Below are 24772 nucleotides of genomic sequence, written 5' to 3' on the forward strand. Positions count from 1 at the left end.
AAAACTCGTCTGGAGCGATGAAAACAAGCGCGTTTATTCTATAGAAAAAGTATATACAGTAAGAAAAGCTATATTTACAGCCAGACTTAGAGGGTGGATGGTTCATGGGTGAAGAGATGAGATGATAGATCGATAATGACCTTGGATGAATGGGGAGGCTTATGATATTATGTGATGTTTTTGGAGTTTATAATTGCCCTGTAAGGAATAGCCTAATGAATTAAGTAATTAAGTAATTGGCTTAGACCCACTGGTGAGTAAGCATGCTGCACGGCTGAAATCAAAGCTGTAGGACAACGTCACCACTATGTCAGACTAAACTATTGCAGCGAGTTTTAGAAAGAGAGAGGAATTAGAGATAGAAAGTAAGAAAGAAAGAAAGAAAGAAAGACAAAGAATCTCCATATTATTCACATTTGTAAAACATTTTATTAAATTCTCACAAGTTTTAGTGATTGTAAAAAAGTTTCCATGAAACAAAGCTTTTGTCATTATTGAAATTAGTTAGAATTGCTATTCTATTAGGCTTGAATAAGAAGTATCCTATTAGGCTAGAATAAAAATACAATTTTCAACAATGCTTCAGAAATGCTGTGGAACTCCTAAAAAATGTTATGTAGGCCTGTACGCTACTACAATCAGATTCAAACGAAACGCCCTTGTCAAAAATCTGTATGGAAATGTCAGAATTTGCTAACTAGTGTTGGATTACCATTGGCGTCCTCTTCAGGGCATAATAAAGAGAATATATGCTGGTAGCCCGCCACAGATAGCATGAACAGTCTAAATAAAAACACAACGGCAAAATGGAACTAGCCAACCGTAAACATGTCCTCCCCCACGAATGATGCATGCTGACGCTTTACCACATTTCAGTTAATTACTATAGCTCCCGCCTTACATTTTGTACATGCCGGAACTCTTTGGCAAGACGTATCATTCACCCAAGTTCCGTTAGAATTGGCACAGTGCTGTCTGAGACTGAGATATCGCGTGTGACTAACGTACAAACAAACTGAAGGAGACAGTTCCACAGTCCCCTCCCGTTTTCATCGTGGGGGACAAACAATGACGCTCCATCCACTTGTCTTTGTTGGTCTATTCTTGGCCGAACAAAAGACGGGCACGAGAATAAAAACGCATGACAACAATGTCCCGACGAATCGCCCATTACCCTATTGTGTACGATGAAAGATGGACACGTGTACCTCTAAATGGATAAGGAGGGAAGGGAGGAGGAGAGGAGGGTTGAAGACAGTGGAGTGGAGGTGGGGGGGTTACACGCAACACACGCCTCCGGCCTCGCGCACATACAGAAACTCCCCTTTTCAGCACCGTGGACAGAGCATAGTCCTCCACGCGCCACACCCGGCATCTCGACTCCAGCTGTTACTTTTGTTACGTTAAAAACGAACACACGTCCCATCCTGGGGTCAGCTGACGCTGGTAATGGTCAGGCATTATCCCCACCCCCTCTCTCTATCTCCTCTCGACCAACACACGGAATCAAACAGCAAGTTGCTGCATTCTCAAAGTTTCCTTGCAGGGTGACCGACGCAGAGAGACCAGGTCGACAGGCGTACTTTAGCCTCTTACAACCACGTTATTTTTGTGACTCTCAAAGGATAAAGAAATAGGATCATGCGTTTTTGTTTTAATTTTTTCCTAATAATCACTTATCATTAGCCTAAGCTCAGCAGGCGCGCATCTTGCTTTCCTTTCCTCTGTATAGGCCTATCTCAACCTCCGATTGATTGTATGTTCATCTGAGCTGAAAGCATCACTGCTCAGAATGTTGCTTGAACATCCTGGATCAAGTTGTCAAAATCCCGTGAATTTCTCCCGATACAGTACAGGTCAAGGTAAGAAGCCGGCGTTCTTGTTTGTTTGGAGTCATTTGCACTTCTAATCGATATTTTAAATTAACTTTATATGGAAATGTAGCCAGCCTACCATCGAGTCTATTTGACGCCGTTTAGTCCCATGTAATCTGTTAATGGCTCATAATTAGCTATGAAATATCTAGCTATACAGCAAATCAGCACAGCGGGGGCTCCGCCTGCAGCTCAAAGTTTTACCGACAGGATCCAAACATGCATGAAATAGCCCATTGTATCTCACAGCACACCCTATCATCATCAGTTAAACTTCTGAAATAAGAGTTTGACATATCACCATTATATGCTGAAAGAAGAGTTACAGTGAGCTGTGCTTTCCCTTTCAAGACGGGAGAAGTTGTGAAAAGAGAAAAATTGATAGGCTACACATCGAATGGAATGTATTTCATTAAATTGGCGAATAGGGCGAATAACACCTAAATGTGTGTTCAGTTTAATACAATTTAACAGGGTATTCATACTGTTTCGAGGTGGGACATTAAAGCTTTAATTTATGTTTCCCTGCGTGCGGGAGACGTTATGAATACATAATGAGCTGCATTGTTGGAAATCATAAGAACAGATGTTATGCGTGTGCTGTTATTTCACACCATCTCTCTTGGCTGTCACGCGAGTCACGAGACCACCAGAGCGCTTCTGCACCAACCACTTGTGTACGCAACAAGGCGACAGCTCGGCTGCACACAGGCCGCCCCCCGCCCTCCCTAGTCAACAGCCTGTGCAGAATGCTTAACAAGTGTCAGGTTCCCTTCGACAGGTGCGGCACCTGAGGTCCGTTACACACAAAAACGCTTGAAATGATAGGCCTATGCGTAAAAAGTTTGCAAACAGAAAATGTCTGTCTGAAAAGGCCTGGCATAACTTTGTTTATTTGAACATACTGTAAACCATGTAGACCAGTAGGCATGTGGTTTGTGAATTATTCCATTACATCTAGGCCTTTAGGCTACTCGTTGTGTGAGGTGTTATTAATATAGCCTTCTCATCCCAGGCACAAATTATTGTTCGAAAATTTGCAGCATTTTTGTAGCAATGGTAGTCTTACTTCATTTTTGTAAATTATGAATCTAATAAAGTATTTCCATGCCACAAGATATATTGTGTTGCCTTACGTATCGGGGAAATGAATAAGGCTTGTAAGTGGGCTATTCCATGGCCAAATCAAAAACCAATAGATTAGCAATGGTTTTAGAAATAAAAGCAATAACGATCTCTTTACTAAACCACTAGCCCATGTCCGCCTCTTTCTCACGGATCACTTTTCTGTTTTGTTGATCATAGAGCATTTCTCATCTTACCCCATTACTGTCTCCTCGCCCCTCAAAAGGGAGCGATCAATAGCACATAAAAATATAGCTGAAATGTAAGAGGGAGCACTGAAGCATCCCACACCTTTCACCAAAATGTATTTCATATACTCAGAAAATACTGGCAAATGGGGCATTGATTTTAGATTCATCAGGGGTCCACGCAGCCATGGCACTACTCGTGATTTCCCAAGGCGCCCTTTTGCGCCTGAGATCAGTGTCGATAAAATTCATCGTGGTGTTGCCTCGATCAACATGTTATTGAACGGCCAATCTCTCCCCTAAGTAAACAGTTGTCTTTGTGAAGTCAGCATTGGCCATAGTTTTACAATATGCTGTGTGTGTGTGCGCGCGCACGAGTGTGTCAATCGCGCGCCAGGTTTATACGTTCTCGTTACGTGATGGAAATTGTAGATTTGGTTTTATTACGAATGTAGTGTTATCTACCGTGACCCCAATACAACGTCAAGTTGAGGAGATGCTTTTGCTTTTGAGTTAATAAGATACCATGAGTGCGATGGTTGATATAATATGTGAAACATCCAAAATATCTAATATAAAATAGTGCATGTAATTAAATCATACCTGTCAAATATAACAGTAACGTTGGTAAAGGAATATTTGTCATCTCATCCAGATGTTTCAAACGAAAAGTGTTAATTTCATCAAGCTATTTATTATTAAATGGGATCCTATTATGTTCCTATGTAGGCTAATGGTTCTTGTGACATATGCCTCCTAGTATTCGATCTTTTTTTTTTTTTTGTAAATAGGGGTCACCTCACGTCGTTCTATTATTGTGCATTTTAGAAAAGGTAAAAAACGAATTAAACATATTTAAAACTATACTATACTGTAATAAGTACCTAGGCCTATGTTATGGTGGAATGTTTTACAAATATTAGAGTTGCATTCTGCCTTGTCAACTGCACATCAACCACAGAAATCCAACAATCAAGGCCAAAATAAATTGTACAATAGCTACCTATATAAAATGATGTACAGGCCTATTTGAATCTTCGATAGCAGGCCCTGTGTTGCGTATCCATAACATAAACTGTCCATTACAGGCAAATATTTGGAATGTCACTTTATTTAACTTAACCTTTACTTATTTAACTTAAAGAATTTTCGAACTCAACCGTTTCAGGACTTATTAATAAAAAATAAAATAAAATATGTGCCAGGTTCCATTTTCGTTTGCGTTTGATTATTTGTGTAGCTTCGGCTATATTATGGCCGGGATTCGATTTGAAATAGGCCTACACACTGTTCTAGAGAAACGTGCGTGCAAAGTCCCATTTAAAAACACTTAGGCTACTTTTCGTGCTGTGAAAATGTATTTTCATAAGATCCTGAAAATATGTTAGTGTAAATGAACCAGCTAAAGGTTAAATAGGAGCTTCTTGCAATAAAATGGCATTTAATAGCATAGCACATGCATCAACTAAACACACATGGCCGAAACCATAGTCAAATGTTATCTTATTCCATTTTTCCTCCCTCCGAAGAGCACTTGGTACCCGCACCGTTTCCAAGTTTCTGATCGTTGATGATAATCTATCTCCCTGCTTTAACAGGCCAGTCGCTAGGGTAACCACGCGTCGTAATCCTGCGCAGTGCACATCACACTGGGATACAGCAAACTCAAGCGTATGCAGTCACACCGTGCGTGGAATTGTGGTATTCTTCTCTTGATATACTGCATAATATGGCGTTGTGAGTGATAGGTGCGCAGCTAGAACACAGCAATACAGTCGTTTTTCGTTATCGTGTGAGGAGAACATGAGCAATGGATGGACATAATGAACAGAACTCTCCAAATGGAGCACCGAATAACACGGAGATGCTGTTTGCCTTGCTGGCCCAGAGCGAGGAATTACGTAAAGGTATCAACAGGGCAACGCATGATTCAATTTGTGTTTTAATCTAATTTGATATTGATTACGCACATTACAATGGTCAGATATTTAATCAGTACTTTGTTGTCGCTGTTTATACTTGTCAGAATAAGGGATGTTGTTTTATTTCATTCCAACACCTTCGTGTATCTCATACTGTATGAAGAACACAATCTAACTTTGTTCGAATAGTCTCCTCTTTTGTATTTCTGAACATTTTTATAATAAAATGAAATGCTTATATTTCCTACATGGATATGTTACAAATGAACGCTTATCTTGCATGCATAACTCGCTCATACACTATCAGTTTTAGACTAGTCAGAGGTTAGCCGAAACAGTGGACACTAACCTTTTCAGTTTTTTCCACTTGTCGCTCCTGTCCTCTGTATTACAATGGGTTATGGCTAAATCTGTATGGCGAAGGATTAAGGCTAAAGACGGCGAATCTACGAAATAACATATGTCTTATCTGTTTGCTCCAAAGCAATTTTTTACACTTTTATGCAGTTTTAATCTTGTCGCAATTTTTCCATTCATTGCATATGAGGGTTAAGGCTTTAGTAAACTGTTTAGAAATACACATTGTAGACATTATTGTCTTAAATGTTGAAAGATAAGTGTGAATTCTTTATTTAGGGTGGTGTGGGTTGTAACAACTATGTAACAACCTGCCCTAAATGGGACAAACGTATTTGTTTTAACGAGGTTTCTATCAATATTACTGCAATTTCTAGGGATTGAATTGGCTTTCATGGGCGTATATCTATACTGGTAATATTTTTATAAGGTGATCAAATCGCTGGATTGTGGCGTGAGACTAGACCGTTGTATTCTAGTTTTACAGAACCTATTGAATTAATAATGAGTTTGATGCACCTGTTGGTGACGTGGCTCCCTCGCTGTTGTGCGTTGCTTGCTCTTGGTCCCAGAAAACAATGTTCCATACATTTTTCATAAATTGCCCACAAATTAACAATAGGAATGCGATTCCATAGACGAATGAAACGTGGTTCGACTTGAATAAATCAAAGTGCTAATATTTCAAGCCTCATTTAAGTTGCCAGTGATGCATCTCACTCGATACGTGTTTGTTGATAGTTTGATAATAAGTTGCAATGAAAAGTTATTTGTTTGCTGAAAGATGGCCATTTTGTTTTCGTGTATTGTCTTGATGAAGACATGCTTAAAAGTTGGCCATGCGGGTATGTTTGAGTGGATTATTTGTAAAAGTTAAATGGCCTGCAAATTGTCACATTATGTCTATTGATGTTCAGTTAATTATATGAATTAGAGCAAATCCTGAACTTGATGAAGACATTGGCTTACTATTATCTGTAAACTGTACGTCGGAACGATTGGGTATCAGAGGGATATTGTCAAATGTCATGTGTAAATTAGTCAAAATATAATTATGCAAATTTGGCCATATGGACGGTCGGGTTCATCATCCCAACACCGAAACCATTTCTAGTAGCCTAATGTGCACGGTATCATCAGCATATCTAAATTGTCAATAAACTCATGTTAACACACAACGTGTAGCAATTAGGTATGTGACTGAAGCTACATTTGATGACATCGAAACACATTTCACCTCATCCACTCAAGTGTGCACTTTCAGCGTAATTTCATGCGTTATGGTGGGAAAGGCTTGGATGGTGTTTTGAAAATTTGAATGCAGGAACATTGGCAACATATTCAATGTCCGAACCTTCGATCAAATGTTGCTGTGGTCTCGTTTACATGAATTAAACCCTCCTTGCCCACTCTGCGAAGCGGGCCCGCTTCTGCATGATTTGGAAACCAGATGTAAAGTAAAACCTCAAACTGCGTTGATTGGGCGTCTGAGCTTGGACATGGGGATTGGCTGTGTCGATACAGAAGGCTTGTTTTTTCTTCCCTTTTTATTATCACTAGTGATTATTAAATGGGAATCAATGGACCAGTGTTTTAAAGAGAGAGGGACCCATGCGCCTGTTGTACCCACTGGGCACAGACGTAAATTCAACGTCTATTCCACTTTAGTGCAACGTACATTTTATTGAAATAAGGTGGAAACCACGTTGATGCAACCAGTGTGTGCCCAGTGGGTAACCTCAAACACGAGGATAGGATAGCCCATGCATGGTTGCAGGAACGAGAGAAGAGATACATACATACTGTGTATGTTGAATCAGTAAGGGACACGGTGAGAGAGGGAAAGGCTTAGAGGAGAGAGTTTTTCGGTATCCACTGTCGTTTATAGATGGTCTGGGGGACTTGGATCAGTTGGTTACCATGCAAAGTAAGTGTTTTAATTCATGGAATGCGCTTTTTCGAGGAGTGATAGTAGAAGTTTTTTTTATAGGCCTATGTCTTCTTCATTCATTCCGCAGATCAAACGTCATGGTTTCAGCATGATAACTCAATCAGTCAACAGTCAATATGTGTTGGCTGTGGTCTTTGTAATATTTTATGCTATTAGTTGGATTTTCGCTGTTCTTTTGTATTGCATCTGGCACCCACACTTGGAAAATGTTAACGGATGTTGCCAGGTTTCGATAATCATACAAAAAAACAGGCCTTTACTCGAATTTATGGGTTGTGAAAAAAATGACGATGGTGATGATGACGACGACAATGATGAAGATGATGATGATGGTGCTGACAAACGAATGAATGGTTGTAATATATAGGCAGCAGTGTATTTACATCTGAGACTATTGAAATAATTATGTCCCTACATTTATTGATAGAGTCCACAACACCTTAGTAAACTTAATGGAAAACTCCACACAAAACTATATTTTGTTATTTGTTTCATTTGTTCATTGTTGATAGTCCCAAAATGTTTTACTTGTCAGAAATCAAGTTTTAAAGGTATATAACTTTCAAAATACAGAAATACAGCCCATGCAAAATGCATCATACTGGCTGTAGTTCTGTATTTTGAAAGTTATATATCTAGTCAACTTGATTGCTGACAAGCAAAACATTTCGGGACTATATCAACAATGGACTAATGAAACAAATACCAAATATCGTTTTTGTGTTGAATTTTCCTTTAAAAGCACTCTTTGAAATCTGCCTTTTGGTGATGGTTTCAAGTATGCTTTTCATTCAACCAGATTTGTTTATTAGGCCTACAACTTTTTAATTGAATTATAGCAATTCTCAATTACATGGTAATCAATATACATCGATGAAAATAAAAATATACAATATTCTAGATACTAGCTCAGTGACAAAATGGTCTCATATTTGCCCTGAAATAGACTGCTTTTGGTGTTTTCCATTCATTTCTATTTACTCATTACTTTCGATGCGAATTTCTATATCTGAGGTTTTAGTAGTATCAACTGAAAAACAAATGGCAGAAATATATGATTCATGTATAAATAATATACCTATTTATAATATGCAGAATATGAAGTATGATTTATCAAATTTTTTTAGATAATTTGTATCGAATTAGTGTCCTTATTTAGATATTATCCCAAATAAGCCTATTCTAAATCAAATGCAATAACAAATGTCTACATTTGACAATTGTATGAATTGCTATTTTGTGTCGTAAAACAATTTGATCACAGTATAATTTGTCTCGGTGCAACATGATTTCTTAAGCAGTGTTTAAATTCAAGATGGCTTCATGGTTATCCTGTCTTCTACAGAAATTCCTGTGTGCGCTGGCTGTAATCAACACATCGTGGACCGCTTCATCCTCAAAGTGCTGGACCGCCATTGGCACAGCAAGTGCCTGAAATGCAGCGACTGCCAATCCCAACTAGCGGACAAGTGCTTCAGCCGAGGAGATAGCGTTTACTGCAAAGAAGACTTTTTTAAGTGAGTGCTAGAAATAGGCCGTCCCATGAAATACATATTATTTCATGAACGACAAATTATTGAAAATATTGCTGGTGTGTAGGTAGCCTAATAGTTAATTGAAAACAAGCCAAACTATTTTATAGAATCACCGGTTATGAACGTGATTAAACTCTTGTCAATTTATTGATGATAACCTTCTTATTTCCAAAAAGGAGATTTGGGACCAAATGCGCCGCGTGTCAGCAAGGTATTCCTCCAACGCAGGTGGTGAGAAGGGCACAGGATTTCGTTTACCACCTGCACTGCTTCGCGTGCATCGTGTGCAAGAGGCAGCTCGCGACAGGTGACGAGTACTACCTGATGGAGGACAGCAGGCTCGTGTGCAAGGCTGACTACGAGACCGCCAAACAGCGAGGTGAGAGATCGCTGTATGGCGCAGTGATCTAAGGCACTGCATCTCAGTGCAAGAGGCGTCACTACAGTGCCTGGTTCGAATTCAGGCTGTATCACATCCGGCCGTGATTGGGAGTCCCATAGGGTGGCGCACAATTGGCCCAGCGTCGTCCAGGTTTGGCCGGGGTAGGCCGTCATTGTAAATACTAATTTGTTCTTAACTGACTTGCCTAGTTAAATCAAGGTTAAATAAAATGAAATAAATACCTTATCACACCTATTTAGGGTCCCCAAGATCAGAGTTCCTAGATTCTAACGCCTAATTACGCATGCATCAACAGTCATTGATATTTTAGCGATATCCAAGAATGTGGAAATCCTACAAGGCCCACATCTTCATTTCATTCTGTCTGCTAAACTACAACGTTAAAAAGGGAGTATGCCTATAATATGTTATCAATCACCGCATCACCCAATACGTTATGTATTGTTTGGAGCTGTGAACTTGATCTCCAAGACTATGAGGTCACCCATAAACACTTGACCCATCTGCGCTAGTTGCGTCGTAGCCCGCGTCCCAATAGATAGCAATAGCCTATGTATAGATAGGCCTAAAGCCTGTCCAATTGCATTGAAGAGAGAAAACGTAGTTCATTTTGTTTTATTTTATTAGCAGACCGACAGTGACTAAGAAGATTAAATTCAGCCTCTGCACAACATATTAGTTTTGTTTCAAGGGTGTTAAAAGCGCTGGTTACCATGTTTTGTTAAAGTAACTCATAGGCTACCCTAAAGCCTCGGATTAAAATCACTTATTTTATGTAAATGCATATTTATTGAATGAAAAATGAATTACAACTGACCTCTCACAGAAGCTCTGTATAAACAAAAAGACATCCACGTTGGGTATTTTCTTTGTGAATAGTTAATGTATTACTCAAGTGTTATCTGCCCCATCTGTTTGTCGGAATTTACTGCCTGTATCTACTGCTGATTTACACATGGAGTTAACGTGAGTTTTCATAGACAAACACACGTTTATTTTGTTAATGAAAGGGCGCCATTACTTGGGCATTGGAGGATGATCTCGCATTTTTTTTGTCTGTATACTATTTATTTGCTTATGAGTTAGCATATATTTGGGATCAATTACGCACATAATAACAAATCATCAACTGTACGAGTAATCCGACTCATTAATAGTTTAATTACAACCTCTAACTCGCAAAGGATGCTGAATAATCTAATTAAAATAATTCAATCATTTATTTAATAAGCATTGCACTGTAAATTATATTTCCAGATATATATTTCTTTATATATACATTTTTTGGGCACGCAAAAAGCTATTTTTAACAGGCTTACACTTTTCGGTGGATCTATAACTGAATATCTATCAATATTTAGATACAGCTTTGAATCGAATATTAGGCCTATTAGCATAAAGTATTGGGGTGCATTTTTGTTTACGTTATGGCTTACATTGTGTGTCTTGTATTTTATTTTTAGAAGCTGACTCAACAGCGAAAAGGCCACGAACGACCATCACCGCGAAACAGCTCGAGACCCTGAAAAACGCTTACAACAACTCTCCCAAACCGGCCCGCCACGTACGAGAACAGCTATCGTCAGAAACTGGCCTAGATATGCGGGTTGTTCAGGTAACTATCCATTCCCCTCCATTATAGACCATTTCATTAGCGTCCTTATTGTATTATTATCTAAGGTCATGCATGGCTTTCCTTTTGAAATAGTGCTTGAAATGGCTTCCCAGGTACAGAAGAGTTGGGGTTTGATGGTTTGAATTTACAGTGAGATGGAGTAAAAAAAAAAGTCTACACACTTGAAAGTCAGAATGGTAAGAGGGAGCTCGTTAACAACGCTGAGAGCCTCGCATATTGTCTGTGAAAGAGCCCTACTGTGGATGACTATGGTCAATTAGTCATTCTGTATATATCGTTTTATTTGCAAGGACACTTAAAGTAGGTAGGAAGCCACTATGCTTCATTATTCACTGAAGGGGAAATGGGGGTGAAGAGGGTTCACTTTGGCTCCATATCATTAATGAATATAGACCTTTCCTAAATATGGGGTAGAAAGGAGAAATTTTTTAACTGTTTTAATTCAATTATGCTTTGCATGATGTAGATTTAAACAAATATGTACTTACATTGAATGGTTTGTCAATCATAACTGTCTCTTAAAAATAAAAATACAAATGTTTCCAATTTTATCACACAAATTTACAGCTACAATTTAGAACGTGGACAACGTGAGATTTAAATAATTAACATCAACTCCAGGTATTAAATCCCAGTGAGAGGGTAACACGCATGGTAACTTGTCTGCTCTCAGGGTTAAGGACAACTTATAGCTGTCATGGAGTTAATTAAGCGTGTGATAAATCTTGTACAGGCCATGGTGATCCCGAGATTAGTGTTCTGTCCCACTGTTTCAATCTCCCACTTGCGTTAAAGAAGACATGGCCCAGTCCCCAGACAGTCCTTGAAAATTATTTTGTTTTAATTTTAATGTACCTGACCACTTAAAAGCATAGCAGGTGCACTGAAGAAAGAATAGAGAAAAATGATGTCTGGAGTGGTTAGGAATGCCATTTTGCATGTCCTACAATAGGCTATGAATGAAACATTCAGTTCAAAAGATAAAATATTTGATAATGTTATAAAACGGACTACTTGTGTCCTCTGCAAATGTAACAGTACATTATAGACTTCTCATTTTAAGAAATCAGTTTCACTTTACTCATAATTCCACCGTGCTTCTACACCTGCATTGCTTGCTGTTTGGGGTTTTAGGCTGGGTTTCTGTACAGCACTTTGAGATATCAGCTGATGTAAGCAGGGCTATATAAATACATTTGATTTGATTTGATTTTATTGTAGGAAAAGGCTTCTACTTAGAAAAATATGATATTTGTTGGAGGAGCTGCCTTCAACAGGAAATTCCCAACTCCCCAATTGTATACCTAAAATAAATTGAACAAAACACATGTACCTAACCATACAACACCTCTGTCCTCCAGGTCTGGTTTCAGAACAGGCGAGCAAAAGAGAAGAGGCTGAAGAAGGATGCAGGCAGACAGAGGTGGGGACAGTACTTCCGCAACATGAAGAGGTCGCGCGGTAGTTCCAAATCAGACAAGGACAGTATCCAGGAGGAGGGCATGGACAGCGACGCTGAGGTCTCCTTTACAGGTATGATGGGAAAACAAACAGACAGACATCTGAGATGATGTATTCACAATAATACAATTAAAGGGAATGGGATACAGAGGGCGCCTTTAAGTTCCTGTTTGAGGAATTATGTTAAAAATGAGTTATTATCACAATTATAATACCAACTCTTTTTATATGATTTATTAGCCCCTGAAGTGCATAGTGGAAATGGACATAGCACATTTGTAAACCACACATTTTGGTTTATACCCACTCAAATGTGAATGAAACCCAAATAATTCCAATGAGGGAAAATCTTATAAATCTAATTTTATATGAATGACCAGAATCAAACTAATAATATCAGCACTATATTCCATAAGGCTTCTATAATGCCACACCCTGACCAAGTGTCCTCCCTTTTGTTCCAGACGAGCCACCCATGTCGGAGCTCAGTCACTCCAATGGCATCTACAGCGGCCTGAGCGAGTCATCTCCAGCCATGGGGGGCAGCCACGGCCCCTTCCCCCTGGAGCATGGAGTCGTCCCCTCTCAGGACCAGTACCATGACATCCGCTCCAGCAGCCCATACGGCCTACCCCAGTCCCCAGGTTCGCTTCAGGCACTGCCCAGGCACCAGCCCCTCATCTCCAGCCTGGTCTACCCTGACTCCGGCCTGTCCATCATGACCCAAGGCGGGGCCCCGGGGCTGAACCCAGGCATGAGAGGAGTGTTGGGGGGCACTAACGGCCCCAGCTCGGATCTGTCCACTGGCAGCAGTGGGGGCTACCCAGACTTCCCAGCGAGTCCAGCTTCCTGGTTGGATGAAGTGGACCACGGACAGTTTTGATGAGCTGGGTTGATTGGTCAACGTGGTCTAAGGACTCAAAGGTGTTTTTTCTGTGTCTTCTCCTGCGGGTGTCAAAAACTGGAAAGAGACAGTCACGCAAGACCTGTGAAACAGATAGATCGGGTCAGATGGTTGCTGTCTTTCACCCTCCTTGGATCACTCTCTCTCTGTCAATGAACTGTCAATTAATATTTTACATTTCTCCTGATCTGAGTGGACTGAAAGGAAAATATGAATGGTAGCACTTGGAACTCACACACCATTCCTTAAAGATAACAAGACTGAGAAAAATGGAGTACTGGCCTGTTCTGAATGATCATTTAGCTACTGACGAAGTGTTGATATGTTGCTCAAATATCGTCAAGAGTAGGTTCTGAAAGGAAAGCACCTCACTTCTACAATCTGAACTTTTAACGGTCAGACAGACATACTCCATCTCTCAGCCTGAAGTCTTCACAGCACTCATCAAACAGCCCTCCACCATTGAACTATGTGTACAGCGACTTTCCACCATCATGCTTTTGATCCCTATGGTGTCATCAATATTACACCAGAGGAAGCTCACAGATACACACAATTTCCAGCTGTGATATCGTTGTGACAACTTAGCAAATTCAGACTTTTGCCCTATTCGATTTTAATAGACTCCAATGCTTTCCACCTTATTCTTCTCTCTGTTTAAAAAAAAAAAGTGTACCGATGCAGATTTTGGTACAAGTCAGAGTTTTTATGTGTCTGGTTGTTGCCAAATGTCTATGTATATTATGGTTTATCATTGTGGAGAATTTATTTTTATACAACCCCTTCGACAACATGAATACCACAGATATTAGGACTTTGTACATTGACGGCTATGGATCTAGACAAGTTGTAGATGTCGCCTCCCACCGATAACTAGAGGTCCAGTTACTTCTATGCATTTGTGTGTTCTCAGATGTATCTTGTTTGTTTCATTCTATTGGAATTACCTGGGCATGCTGAAACCCAGGCTGGTGTACGTGTTTGTTTATGTGGAAGATGTTTTATGTCTTATTTATTCTCTCTGGTGATGATTAAGTGATACAGGTCTTTAATAAATTTGTCAGCTAAATCCAAACTGACCACTGACTCTTGTATCAGATCTTAATTATGTTGACTATGGACTTTTGTCTTGGCTTCTCTTCTATTTATCAAGGCTCAGGCTAAAACCCAGATGCAGACACAGAAGGCAGATAGTACGAGTCTCAGAGTTTACAACAGTACAAGGGGCAGGCAAAAGGTAAGTCAAGGCAGGCAAAGAGCCGTAATACAAATCAGAGTCAGGCAGGTACAGGACGGCAGGCAGGATCAGGGTCAGGACAGGCAGAAAGTTCAGAACTGGGAAGACTAGGAAAAACTAAAACTAGAGCACAGGAAACACGGGAACATGCTGGTAGGATTCGATGAACTGGCAACAGACAACAGAAAACACAGGTATAAATACACAGGAGATAATGGGGACAAATGGGAGACACCTGGTGGGGGGTGGAGACAAGCACAAGACAGGTGAAACAGATCAAGGTGTGACACTATCTACGTTAGACATAACAAAAAAAGTAGTTTTTCTATACAGTACATACACATCTTAATTTCTCAAAACACTGACAGAAGCTAGGGTAATTGGGGTGGTGGCTAATCTTCGATATCATCCCTAATTTTCCTGAAGTATTAATCACATTGATCTTACATCAGAATACAGATAACGTAGGGAAACCGGAGCAATCCAGAGACATGGTTGAATCTGCAGATTGGCCGTCTGGCTAATTACCAAAGCTGTATCAAGAGTTCAACGGCTCTTTAGTGCAGAAATTTGATGCAGACTGAGAGTCAACATGTCGATTTGGAGATAACCGTGCCTTGTTTGCCCAAATGCCCCTACGGGATAGAAATCTTCAATCCATTAGCTTATGAGGGATCGAATGCCTCTTGTGAATTTCCTAATTTGTTTACTTATTCAAAGTCAGGTTCAATTAAATAGATTAAACAGTGTGTAGTGTGTGCATGCGTGTGTGCGTGCGTGTGTGCTTGGAGCGCGCATGTGTGTGTGTGTGTGTGTGTGTGTGCTCGGACTGTGTAAGTGACCGTCAATGTCTTTCAATTTTTTCTACCAGTGACAGAAAGACTTGCATTGCAGTTTCATCTGGGAATAGCATCACAGACGGTACATTTAAACAATCCTCACTCTGACAAAGACCATCAATCTGCACATTCTTTATAGATGGATGCTTTCACCATCTTCCAGCAATATGCAGTTCCAACAGGAACTACAGTACTGACAATGCAAATGAACAGGCATAATTGGACAAATCTGGATTCTATAGAACCAGGAGACCTGACTATGAACAACTCTGGACTTTAGTTAACTATAGCTTTATAACCTAAAAAATCCTAAATATTTGTGAAATTTAAAAAAAAACATCTCCAAAAACTCTGCAAAAACAGAGGTTTGTCTAAAAGACACACCTCCCTAGTCTTACAAAAAGTATCTACCTATGGCAACAAAGCAACATGAGGATCCACCCCACCCTCACCCTGATATGAGAGTAGAATACCAAGACCACTGATTAACAATAGGCGCTGTGTTTGAATAACTGTGGATTGTCAGATTTAACCCAAGCACTTACTATAATTACTCCAACAACAAAAACAAATCCAGGTGTTGGAAGATTGATGCTTTTAGAAACACTGGCTGAAGAAAGTTTCTCAGAGTGTGAATTGTGCGTGTTTTGACAGACACATACCAAGTTCCAAAATAAAAATGGCCTTATAATATAATTTTTTCACACAGGTATTTTAGATTTTTGATACAGGTCCGTAACTTTTTCATTTTAGGGTTGGACTGCTGGCTCTTGTTCTCAGGTTGCCAGAACAAGGACATAACACTTCGACTTAAAATCGAATCCTTCCACCTGAGTGGCGGCTGTCAGTATTGCTGAACTAAGGCGACAGGTGCGTAACCCTATCCCAGGGTGCCCTGCAAAGTCAGTGCGGGTGAGAGTGAAGTGTCAAAGGCAGCACTAATCTCCCTCGATCCCTGCCATGGTCAGTTTACTGGGCAGTTTCCATTTGGGCTGAGCCAGGAGGATTTGTCAATGAGACAGAGGAACACAACACATCAGGAAGTCTGAAGCCTCCACAACAGACTCTCTAAATCCTACCAGCTTCCTGGTTTAACATGTCGCAGCCCCTTCCCTCCCCTCCCTCGACAGGTGTGAGGAACCCTGAGAGAGAAAAAAGGTGCGATCAGGATGACCTCAGGATGAACTCTTAATGTAAACAAGTGAGATTATCCCCTCCACTCTTTCAGATTAACTTGAGTTTCCCCAGTGGCTTTGAGTGTATAAGTGGTTGTGGAGGTTTGAATGTAGCTGGGTAGTTTTAAGTGGATGGAGGAAATGGTAAGAAAGGAATTAGACAAATGTGTGTTATCTTTTGAGGACAGTGAATGTGTGATGATATCAGGTGTACGTTGTAAGTAATTAGGGTATAATCATTAATTGTACGGTTCAAGGCCTCGATGTGTATGTGTCTGTGTTCCATGTTTGACATGACAGGTGACTGGCACATATTCTTCAGCAGACAATAGCTGGATCCTGTAGACCACTTCCCAGGAGGTCTAAATTGCTGTTGGCAGTAGGAGCCTGTGATTGAAGGCTACTCAACCAGATATGCGACAGATAAGAACAATCAGGTGTGTGAACACATTCTCTAGCTGTGTATAGCCGTTTTCCATGTTGCCTGTCAGACATTTAGTTTTTTTCTATTTTGTTATTTTCTATTTTGTTTGCTTGCTTTTTGTGTTATTGCTCTGTCTGTCTGCATTGATTAGTGTTGCTTGTCATGTGTTGTTCTTTATGTGCTTATTGTCTGTCTGTATGTCATTTTAAGTGTTTTTAATAACCTGCCCAAGGACCGCGGATGAAAATTTGTTGTGTCGGCTGGCTAAAATCGGCAACAGAAATGCTGATTAATGTGCACTGTCCCTATAAAAATAAACGTAATAAAGTAGAGTAAATATATATAATCCACAATGCAGATATGCACAAATAAATAAAAACTGACAATGTAAAAAACCTAAATTAAATACAACTGACATCCACACACTTATATAGTAATTCTTAATTTCACCCCCAATTTTTTTGGACAAGATATTCAGTAGCAAAAATGTCAGTTTGACTTTGATGTCAGCTGTTTCTTGGCTGTTAAATTGTTTTTTTGCTATAGGCTGTTGTACTTTAGCCTACTGTTATATTGGACTGTTGCTTTAGGCTCTTGTATTTTTTCTGTTGCTATAATAGGTTGTTGCATTATACTGTTGATTCAGGCTGTTGCATTAAAATATCCCTGCCATAAGCAGCTTGAGGCCTGGCTGCTAGCTTTCTCCTCTCTCTCCTTCCCTCCACGCCCCCAGCGAGAAGCCACCTCGTGTCAGATGGCTGGGAGTAAATCAGGCCTGACAGTAACACCTCCCCTGGGCCCCACACGTCACAACAACAATTCAGGCCTAATGGAGCAGCTCTGGGGTGGGTGGGAGTGTGCACCGTAAGGGGGAGGGCCACCAGCCAGTCATGTTGCATTGGGTAGGGAGGAGGAAGGTTGGAGGGAGAGGGGGAGGAAGGAAAGGGAGGAGGTGATGAGGGGCTCAGAGGATTCCCCCAGGCGCTGATATAACTAAACAATCAATTAACCCAAAATAGGATCCTGTGGTGTGGTGGTGGTGTCTCTGTGGTCCTGTAGCAGCACAGATGCAGTGGTTTAGTGGTTGGTTGAGGAGGGGGAGACTGCTGAGATAGTTTATGGTGCTGTGCCGGCGTATGGTAAAGGTGTAATCACAGGCTTCAAGGATATACTGAATATCTCTTTCAAATACTAGTTTCAATGTATCACATACTGTATGGGGGATTCGCTCCAGGTGGATCACTAACAAAGAACCAATCACACAACGTCTATCAGAGACAGACAGGTCGTGTGGCTAATGAGGTGAGCCCCTCCCTCTTCATAATGCGCAACTCACCCGTCCTCTGGTCATTCTCGCCTCTCTTCCTTGCGGAAGAATCACTACGGCTCCTGAAGCTGCCGAACGTAGGACCTCTCTGCTCCTGACAATAGTGTTGAGTACTGACCAAAAGGAAGGTTTTGCTTAGAGTAGAAGTTGTTTTCTACCGCTCAGTCTCCTGTGGTAACTAGCTTCACACGGCTAGCTTTCGAGACATTGTTAGCCCATGCTGCAAGGCTTAAGCTAACTTGGCGAGCTCGCTGGAAAGCAAGCAAACCACATTCCTAGCTTTTCTTGTTTAGTTTAACCTGTGTTCACTCGTTTGTGTTAACTAGACAGACTGGTATAGCCTTACGGCTCCACAGTTGTGGGAGATACTAACCAGAAGTCGAACCCTGCCCCCACACGGTTCCCTTCGGCTAGCTAAATGTTCTACCTGGAAAGGTACATTTGCAAGCTCTCCTCTCTCATTTAGTTCAGCACACGTTCTCTTGTGTTGTGTTGACTAGACTGACCGACTGCCCTAGCTTCACAGCTCGACGGTCGAAAGAAACAATTTTGTTAGTTGAGAGACCAAGAAAGCACGCTCTTTCTCCGGCTAGCTTTGTGCTTACTAGCTAGGCTATTAGCCCATGAGGCGAACACTAGCTAGTTTACGGCTAACTATCAAGACTTGGTTAGCTCACGCTGCAAGGCGCCCTTGGGTGAACCTCTGGGTGAACACTAGCAAAGCTATACCTCCCGGGTGGCGCAGTGGTCTAGGGCACTGCATCGCAGTGCTAGCTGCGCCACCAGAGTCTCTGGGTTCGCGCTGGGCTGGGTTCGCGCCCAGGCTCTGTTGCAGCCGGCCGCAACCGGGAGGTCTGTGGGGCGACGCACAATTGGCATAGCGTCGTCCGGGTTAGGGAGGGTTTGGCCGGTAGGGGATATCCTTGTCTCAGTATGTAAAAAAAATGTTATAAAATGTATGCACTCTACTGTAAGTTGCTCTGGATAAGAGCGTCTGCTAAATGACTTAAATGTAAATGTATAAGCCCTATGGGTGAACACTAGCTAGCGAATACAAAAGCCTCATAGCTAAGCACAAGTTACTTACTTTCATAAACCCCGGTTCTGTGATAATATGAGTGAGATGTATCACCACATTTCCCTGCTCGTAAGAGCGCAAGGAATAGAGGCACGCTTGAGAATGACCAGATGATGGGCGAGTAACACCTTGTAAAAAAGGAGGGGCTCACCTCATTTGCCATTCTACCTGTCTGTCTCCGACAAACGTTGTGTGATTGGTCCTTCGTTAGTGATCCGCCTGGAGCGAATACCCCATATGTGAAACATCTCACTCATATTATCAGAGAACCTAGGTTACGAGTTTTGGTTTCGAGAAATGGTTTGAAAGTGGTTTGACAGTTTGACAGGAATGTTGCTACTTAACAATTTTGCCGGCATCATAATTTTAAAGCATATTGTAGTTTTAGAAAATACAGTTTTGCCGAGTTTGCATGTTTGGATGAAGTTTTGTTCCTCATCATGATGGTCAAATGATTGCAAATGAAAATAATTTGTAAGTGATGCACAGTATCTTACATGCATGCTCTAACATTCTGGCATGTTCATGCCAAATACACACGTGCACACACAGACACGTGCACACACAAACGTGTAAAAACTGTGAATACAGCATCAACACTTTTGTTTATACTGGAGATTAATGTTCACAGCATCGTTAGAGTGATCCAACTAATCAACAACCCCATTAGCATGTTTTTACTGACGACTTTAATCAAATCCATTACGGGCGTGCCTCTCAATCATCCGCTCTCAGCATAATTATCTCTTAATTTCATACTTTTACTGGAATGCAATATTTGTTAATCTGTCTAGAATGGTTGACTGAAATACATTCAGGACCATTCATATTGCAAATGTGTAAGCTATGTATCATCTGATCCCTCGTCCTCAAGCTGGCACTCAGATGTCGGCCATTTTTCATTGATGTCAGATCACTGGGAAGCACAGCATATATTACACAGGATACCAGGGCAACTATAAGTGAACAACGTAAATAATTAACATGCAACAAGCATGTTAGTGAATGCATGTATATAACACTTGGGCTCCTGAGTGGCGCAGCAGTCTAAGGCACTGCATCTCAGTGCAAGAGATGTCACTACAGCTCCTGGTTCAAATCCAGGCTGACGCACATCTGACTGTGATTGGGAGTCCCATAGTGCAGCGCCAAAATTTGTCCAGGGTAGGCTGTCACTGTAAATAAGGATTTGTTCTTAATTGACTTGCCTAGTTAAATAACAAAAGTTAGAACACATTGTTAAAACGTTTTTCCAAGAAAATGTGGAGCATTATTCCATGTACTTACTAGCTTGTTACAGGAACTTGTATCATACTGGTGCACTCATTACAACATTACAACATATTGCCACTACACACAGCTCATAACTCTGTGGCTGCATGCTGCAGTTGACAGAGTAGCTCCTCAGAGTTGTCATCACAATTTATAATGGCATATGTCTATTTTCCAAGGTGGGATAATCACCTGCTTTCTTTAAAAAAAATTGTTTTGTTATTTTTTGTTGGGGGGGGTTACAGGTATATCGATTTAAAATTATAAGTTTACATAACATGTACCTGTAGGGTGCCACTCAAACTGTAAGGAATACATACAGAGTTTAAGTAATAATAAATTCAGTATAAACAGGAAAAGAAAACAAAAAAGAAGTGGGCCTCCACCCTCAACCTCCAAACCCATTCCCCCAACCCCAGCCAGTCAACATGTCTCCATTCAACTGGGGTTGCTCATCAGTCTGTATTTCAAGGCCTACCTTCAAACTCAGTGCCTCAGTGCTTGACATCATGGGAAAATCAAAAGAAAACAGACAAGACTTCAGAAAAAAATTGTAGACCTCCACAAGTCTGGTTTATCCTTGGGAGCAATTTCCAAACCCCTGAAGGTACCACGTTCATCTGTACAAACAATAGTATGCAAGTATAAACACCATGGGACCACGCAGCCGTCATACCGCTCAGGAAGGATACACGTTCTGTCTCCTAGAGATGAACGTACTTCGGTGCGAAAAGTGCAAATCAATCCCAGAACAACAGCAAAGGACCTTGTGAAGATGCTGGAGGAAACAGGTACAAAAGTATATATATTCACAGTAAAACGAGTCCTATATCGACATAACCTGAAAGGCTGCTCAGTAAAGAAGAAGCCATTGCTCCAAAACTGCCATAAAAAAATCCAGACTACGGTTTGCAAATACACATGGGGACAAAGATCGTACTTTTTGGAGAAATATCCTTTGGTCTGATGAAACACAAATAGAACTGTTTGGCCATAATGACCATCGTTATGTTTGAAGGGAAAAGGGGGAGGCTTGCAAGCCGAAGAACACCATCCCAACCGTGAAGCACTGGGGTGGCAGCATCATGTTGCTTTGCTGCAGGAAAGACTGGTGCACTTCACAAAATGAAGACATCAGTCAGGAAGTTAAAGCTTAATCGCAAATGGGTCTTCCAAATGGACAATGACCCCAAGCATACGTCCAAAGTTGTGGCAAAATGGCTTAAGGACAACAAAGTCAAGGTATTGGAGTGGCCATCACATGGCCTTGACCTCAATCCTATAGAAAATGTATGGGCAGAACTGAAAAAGCGTGTGCAAGCAAGGAGGCCTACAAACCTGAATCAGTTACACCAGCTCTGTCAGGAGGAATGGGCCAAAATTCCCCCAAATTATTGTGGGAAGCTTGTGGAAGGCTCCCCGAAACGTTTGACCCAAGATAAACAATTTAAAGGCAATGCAACCAAATACTAACTGAGTGAATGTAAACTTCTGACCCAGAAGGAATGTGATGAAAGAAATAAAAGCTGAAATAAATCATTCTTTCGACTATTATTCTGATATTTCACATTTCATGAGTAGAGATGGAGTCCTCTATCAGGGTCTTGAGAGGCAGTAGGGCTGATTTGGTTAGATACATTTTATAACTTGAGATGAAGCTGAATTTATCTATGATCTTCAATACATTTGGGGGCAATTGAGCTATATTGTCTAGATATAGTAAAATATTGTCTACTTATAATGAGGTAAAATGCTCAGTAGATTTGACGGATATTTGTGTTATTTCCTTCTATTGATGAATTGCCTGGGCCAGGGGTTCCATAGACAATAAAAATAGCGAAGTCAAAATTGGATCGCCTTGTCTGCTTCTTCTAGTGATTCTAGAAGCTGAGCTGGCAAGTTAAAAATCTGTCATTCTGCCCCTGAACAAGGCAGTTAAACCCACTGTTCCATTGTAAATACGAATTTGTTCTTTCCTCAAATCAAATCAAATGTATTTTATATAGCCCTTCGTACATCAGCTAATATCTTGAAGTGCTGTACAGAAACCCAGCCTAAAACCCCAAACAGCAAGCAATGCAGGTGTAGAAGCACGGTGGCTAGGAAAAACTCCCTAGAAAGGCCAAAACCTAGGAAGAAACCTAGAGAGGAACCAGGCTATGAGGGGTGGCCAGTCCTCTTCTGGCTGTGCCGGGTGGAGATTATAACAGAACATGGCCAAGATGTTCAAAATGTTCATAAGTGACAAGCATGGTCAAATAATAATCAGGAATAAATGTCAGTTGGCTTTTCATAGCCGATCATTAAGAGTTGAAAACAGCAGGTCTGGGACAGGTAGGGGTTCCATAACCGCAGGCAGAACAGTTGAAACTGGAATAGCAGCAAGGCCAGGTGGACTGGGGACAGCAAGGAGTCATCATGCCCGGTAGTCCTGACGTATGGTCCTAGGGCTAAGGTCCTCCGAGAGAGAGAAAGAAAGAGAGAAGGAGAGAATTAGAGAGAGCCAAGATTTTCAAAATGTTCATAAATGACAAGTATGGTCAAATAATAATCAGGAATAAATGTCAGTTGGCTTTCATAGCCGATCATTAAGAGTTGAAAACAGCAGGTCTGGGACAGGTAGGGGTTCCATAACCGCAGGCAGAACAGTTGAAACTGGAATAGCAGCAAGGCCAGGTGGACTGGGGACAGCAAGGCCAGGTGGACTGGGGACAGCAAGGAGTCATCGTGCCCGGTAGTCCTGACGTATGGTCCTAGGGCTCAGGTCCTCCGAGAGAGAGAAAGAAAGAGAGAAGGAGAGAATTAGAGAGAGCATACTTAAATTCACACAGGACACTGGATAAGACAGGAGAAGTACTCCAGATATAACCAACTGACCCTAGCCCCCCGACACATAAACTACTGCAGCATAAATACTGGAGTCTGAGACAGGAGGGGTCAGGAGACACTGTGGCCCCATCCGATGATACCCCCGGACAGGGCCAAACAGGAAGGATATAACCCCACCCACTTTGCCAAAGCACAGCCCCCGCACCATTAGAGGGATATCTTCAACCACCAACTTACAATCCTGAGACAAGGCCGAGTATAGCCCACAAAGATCTCCACCACAGCACAAACCAAGGGGGGGGTGCCAACCCAGACAGGAAGATCACGTCAGTAACTCAACCCACTCAAGTGACGCACCCCTCCTAGGGACGGCATGAAAGAGCACCAGTAAGCCAGTGACTCAGCCCCTGTAATAGGGTTAGAGGCAGAGAATCCCAGTGGAGAGAGGGGACTTGCCTAGTTAAATGACTGACTTGCCTAGTTAAATAAAAAGGTTAAAAAAATTCTGAATAGAGCAGATATTAACTCTTATAAACTATGACTGAGGGATTGGCATTTCGCATTTTATTCATATTAATGAAATTGGAGCCAATTCCTATATGTTCCAAGACAGACCAGACATATGACCATTCTAGTCTTTCTGCATCGAGAGACAATACAGCCCAAGTAACTGTTGTTTCTGTTGAAGCATATGTAATAGTCGACAGAGGTTATCCGATGATAAATGTTTTTTAACAAACCTGCTTTGGTCTGTATGGACCAATTGGTGTAAGTCTCGAGACGGGATGACAACATTTTGGAAAACAGTTTAATAGTGAGAACACTGGGTGTCATCCTCACCCTTTTTCTATAAAAGCGAAATTAGTGCTGTATTCACATCTCTCCCAAATGAACCATTGTGAACGGCTGTGTTAATAATTTCGAGCAATAGTGGACCTAATAGGATTCAATATTTTAAATAGGAGGAATACCAGGAGGAATACCATCCCATCCAGGTGAGTTGCCTTTAGTAATGCTAGCCAATGCCTTTTTGAGTTTCTGAGAGAGATATGGGCTCCCAGCAAGGTGGCTTCCTTGTTGAAAGAGGAGTTCTTAATTCTTCTAGAAAGGACTTAGTCTGCCTTGGTGTGGATTTACAATCAAAGGTGTACAGTTCTTTATAGAAGCTGGAGAATCTTTGATTGATTATTTTTGGTTGTGATAGTAATTCCCTTGTTTCAGATTCAATAATTGTT

At 41.1% G+C, this 24772-nt stretch overlaps 1 protein-coding gene across 2 annotated transcripts; it reads left to right on the forward strand.

Annotated features, from left to right (window-relative positions):
* Nucleotides 1–1493: 1493 nt before the first annotated feature.
* lhx3 (LIM homeobox 3) lies at nucleotides 1494–14443 on the forward strand. Of its 2 annotated transcripts, none has more exons than XM_055874396.1 (6): nucleotides 1494–1862; nucleotides 8763–8934; nucleotides 9129–9331; nucleotides 10819–10970; nucleotides 12353–12524; nucleotides 12917–14443. In XM_055874396.1, the coding sequence occupies exons 1-6, from the start codon at nucleotides 1793–1795 to the stop codon at nucleotides 13333–13335; spliced, it is 1188 nt and encodes a 395-aa protein (XP_055730371.1). In that variant the 5' UTR covers nucleotides 1494–1792; the 3' UTR covers nucleotides 13336–14443. The 2 variants fall into 2 exon arrangements, with proteins under 2 accessions (XP_055730371.1, XP_055730372.1); XM_055874397.1 differs by lacking the exon at nucleotides 1494–1862 and adding an exon at nucleotides 4755–5094.
* Nucleotides 14444–24772: the final 10329 nt, after the last annotated feature.

Source organism: Salvelinus fontinalis, chromosome 21 (assembly GCF_029448725.1).
Source record: "Salvelinus fontinalis isolate EN_2023a chromosome 21, ASM2944872v1, whole genome shotgun sequence".
Classification (NCBI taxonomy): Eukaryota; Metazoa; Chordata; class Actinopteri; order Salmoniformes; family Salmonidae; genus Salvelinus; species Salvelinus fontinalis.

Excerpts from the sequence above, each read along its gene's own strand:
- lhx3 (XM_055874397.1), top strand. The coding sequence starts at position 4,998 with ATGGATGGACATAATGAACAGAACTCTCCAAATGGAGCACCGAATAAC. Across the intron at positions 9,332-10,818 it reads CGAGACCGCCAAACAGCGAG|AAGCTGACTCAACAGCGAAA; the intron begins GTGAGAGATCGC and ends TTTTATTTTTAG. Across the intron at positions 10,971-12,352 it reads TAGATATGCGGGTTGTTCAG|GTCTGGTTTCAGAACAGGCG; the intron begins GTAACTATCCAT and ends TCTGTCCTCCAG.